Genomic DNA, 1,178 nt, shown 5'->3' on the forward strand with positions numbered 1-1,178 from the left:
GGGGGGGGAGTAGGTGTGTTTTTTTGTAATGTTTTTTTACACACTCCATCGACAAAGTTTTGATACTTTAGGAAGCGGGCTTCGGCCCTGACTATAAAGGGCCACCCCGGGCTGAGAGGGACACAACATCCCAGAAGAAAGACCAAGATACTCGATAAAATTATTCCTAGTGGGGAGTCGATCCTGGGTCTCCCGCATGAGATAGCGAAGTGACTAACTGCTATACCATTAGACGCCGGTATCTCTGAGTATATATATACACGTATTTCTTGGTGTACGCTACCTTCATGGGGAAATTATAATGTTTTAAATGACAACCTGGTTAAGCAGTAAATTTGAAATATTCCATACTTCACCCTTGATCGAAGTCAGCAGCTCGGGCAATATTGAAAAACTGCACTAATTACTTACTTTGCTTTCCAGTAATGATTTTCTTTACTAATGACTTTTTTAAATCTTCAGATTAGGTCTTCAGAGTTTTTTCTTCAAATTAAATCATATTTGAATCTTCAGTTTTATGCGTTAATTACGCTACTTTCCTAAGATACTTATTCTTATATTAAATAGCTTGTAAAGTATTAGTATTAATTAAGTAAAAAATGTATTTTATGATGTTAAGGATTTTTTTCGCTTCTTAGCTTGATTTCTTTCGCTTTGTCTTGTTTTTCTTCTCCATTTTATTTTAATTTCTTCAACTGTATGTTTGTTTTGTTTTGCGCATTCCAGGCAGAATGTTAATGGATATAGTCAAGTTTGGCTGTGTCTACATGCTTGTCTTGGTGTCTTTTGCCTCGGGTTTGAACCACCTCTATTGGTACTACTCCAATAAACACGCTTCTGACTGCGCCGCGAACATACAATCCTCTTGTGATCGGAAATACAGAAGCTTTGCCAAGTGAGTGCTTCTTTTGTGTTTTAAGAAAAAGCATTGGAAAAATGTGGATTTGGTCTCTCACTATCTTGAAATATTAATGGTTGACCAAAATGTAACTACTGGCTTACTCCTATCTTTGTTGACATTTTTTAGGTTTTCAGAGCCAGATATGAAATGCTGATATTCTTTAATATTTTTTTCTAAAAATGTCCTCACGTACTTTAAGTTCTGTTATGACTGTCAGTATTCTCTCTCTCTCTCTCTCTCTCTCTCTCTCTCTCTCTCTCTCTCTCTCTCTCTCTCT

General features: G+C 36.6%; 1 protein-coding gene across 1 annotated transcript in view; it reads left to right on the forward strand.

Annotated features, from left to right (window-relative positions):
- The window catches only part of LOC101855406 (short transient receptor potential channel 4), a gene marked incomplete in the record, with an annotated part of 381,687 nt that overhangs the window by 356,809 nt on the left and 23,700 nt on the right, over positions 1 to 1,178 (forward strand). Inside the window, 1 exon segment of the mRNA XM_013079509.2 lies at positions 727 to 895. Coding sequence (XP_012934963.1) covers positions 727 to 895 — 169 coding nt within the window.

The sequence above is a fragment of the Aplysia californica genome, unplaced genomic scaffold (genome assembly GCF_000002075.1).
Source record: "Aplysia californica isolate F4 #8 unplaced genomic scaffold, AplCal3.0 scaffold00054, whole genome shotgun sequence".
Lineage (NCBI taxonomy): Eukaryota > Metazoa > Mollusca > Gastropoda > Aplysiida > Aplysiidae > Aplysia > Aplysia californica.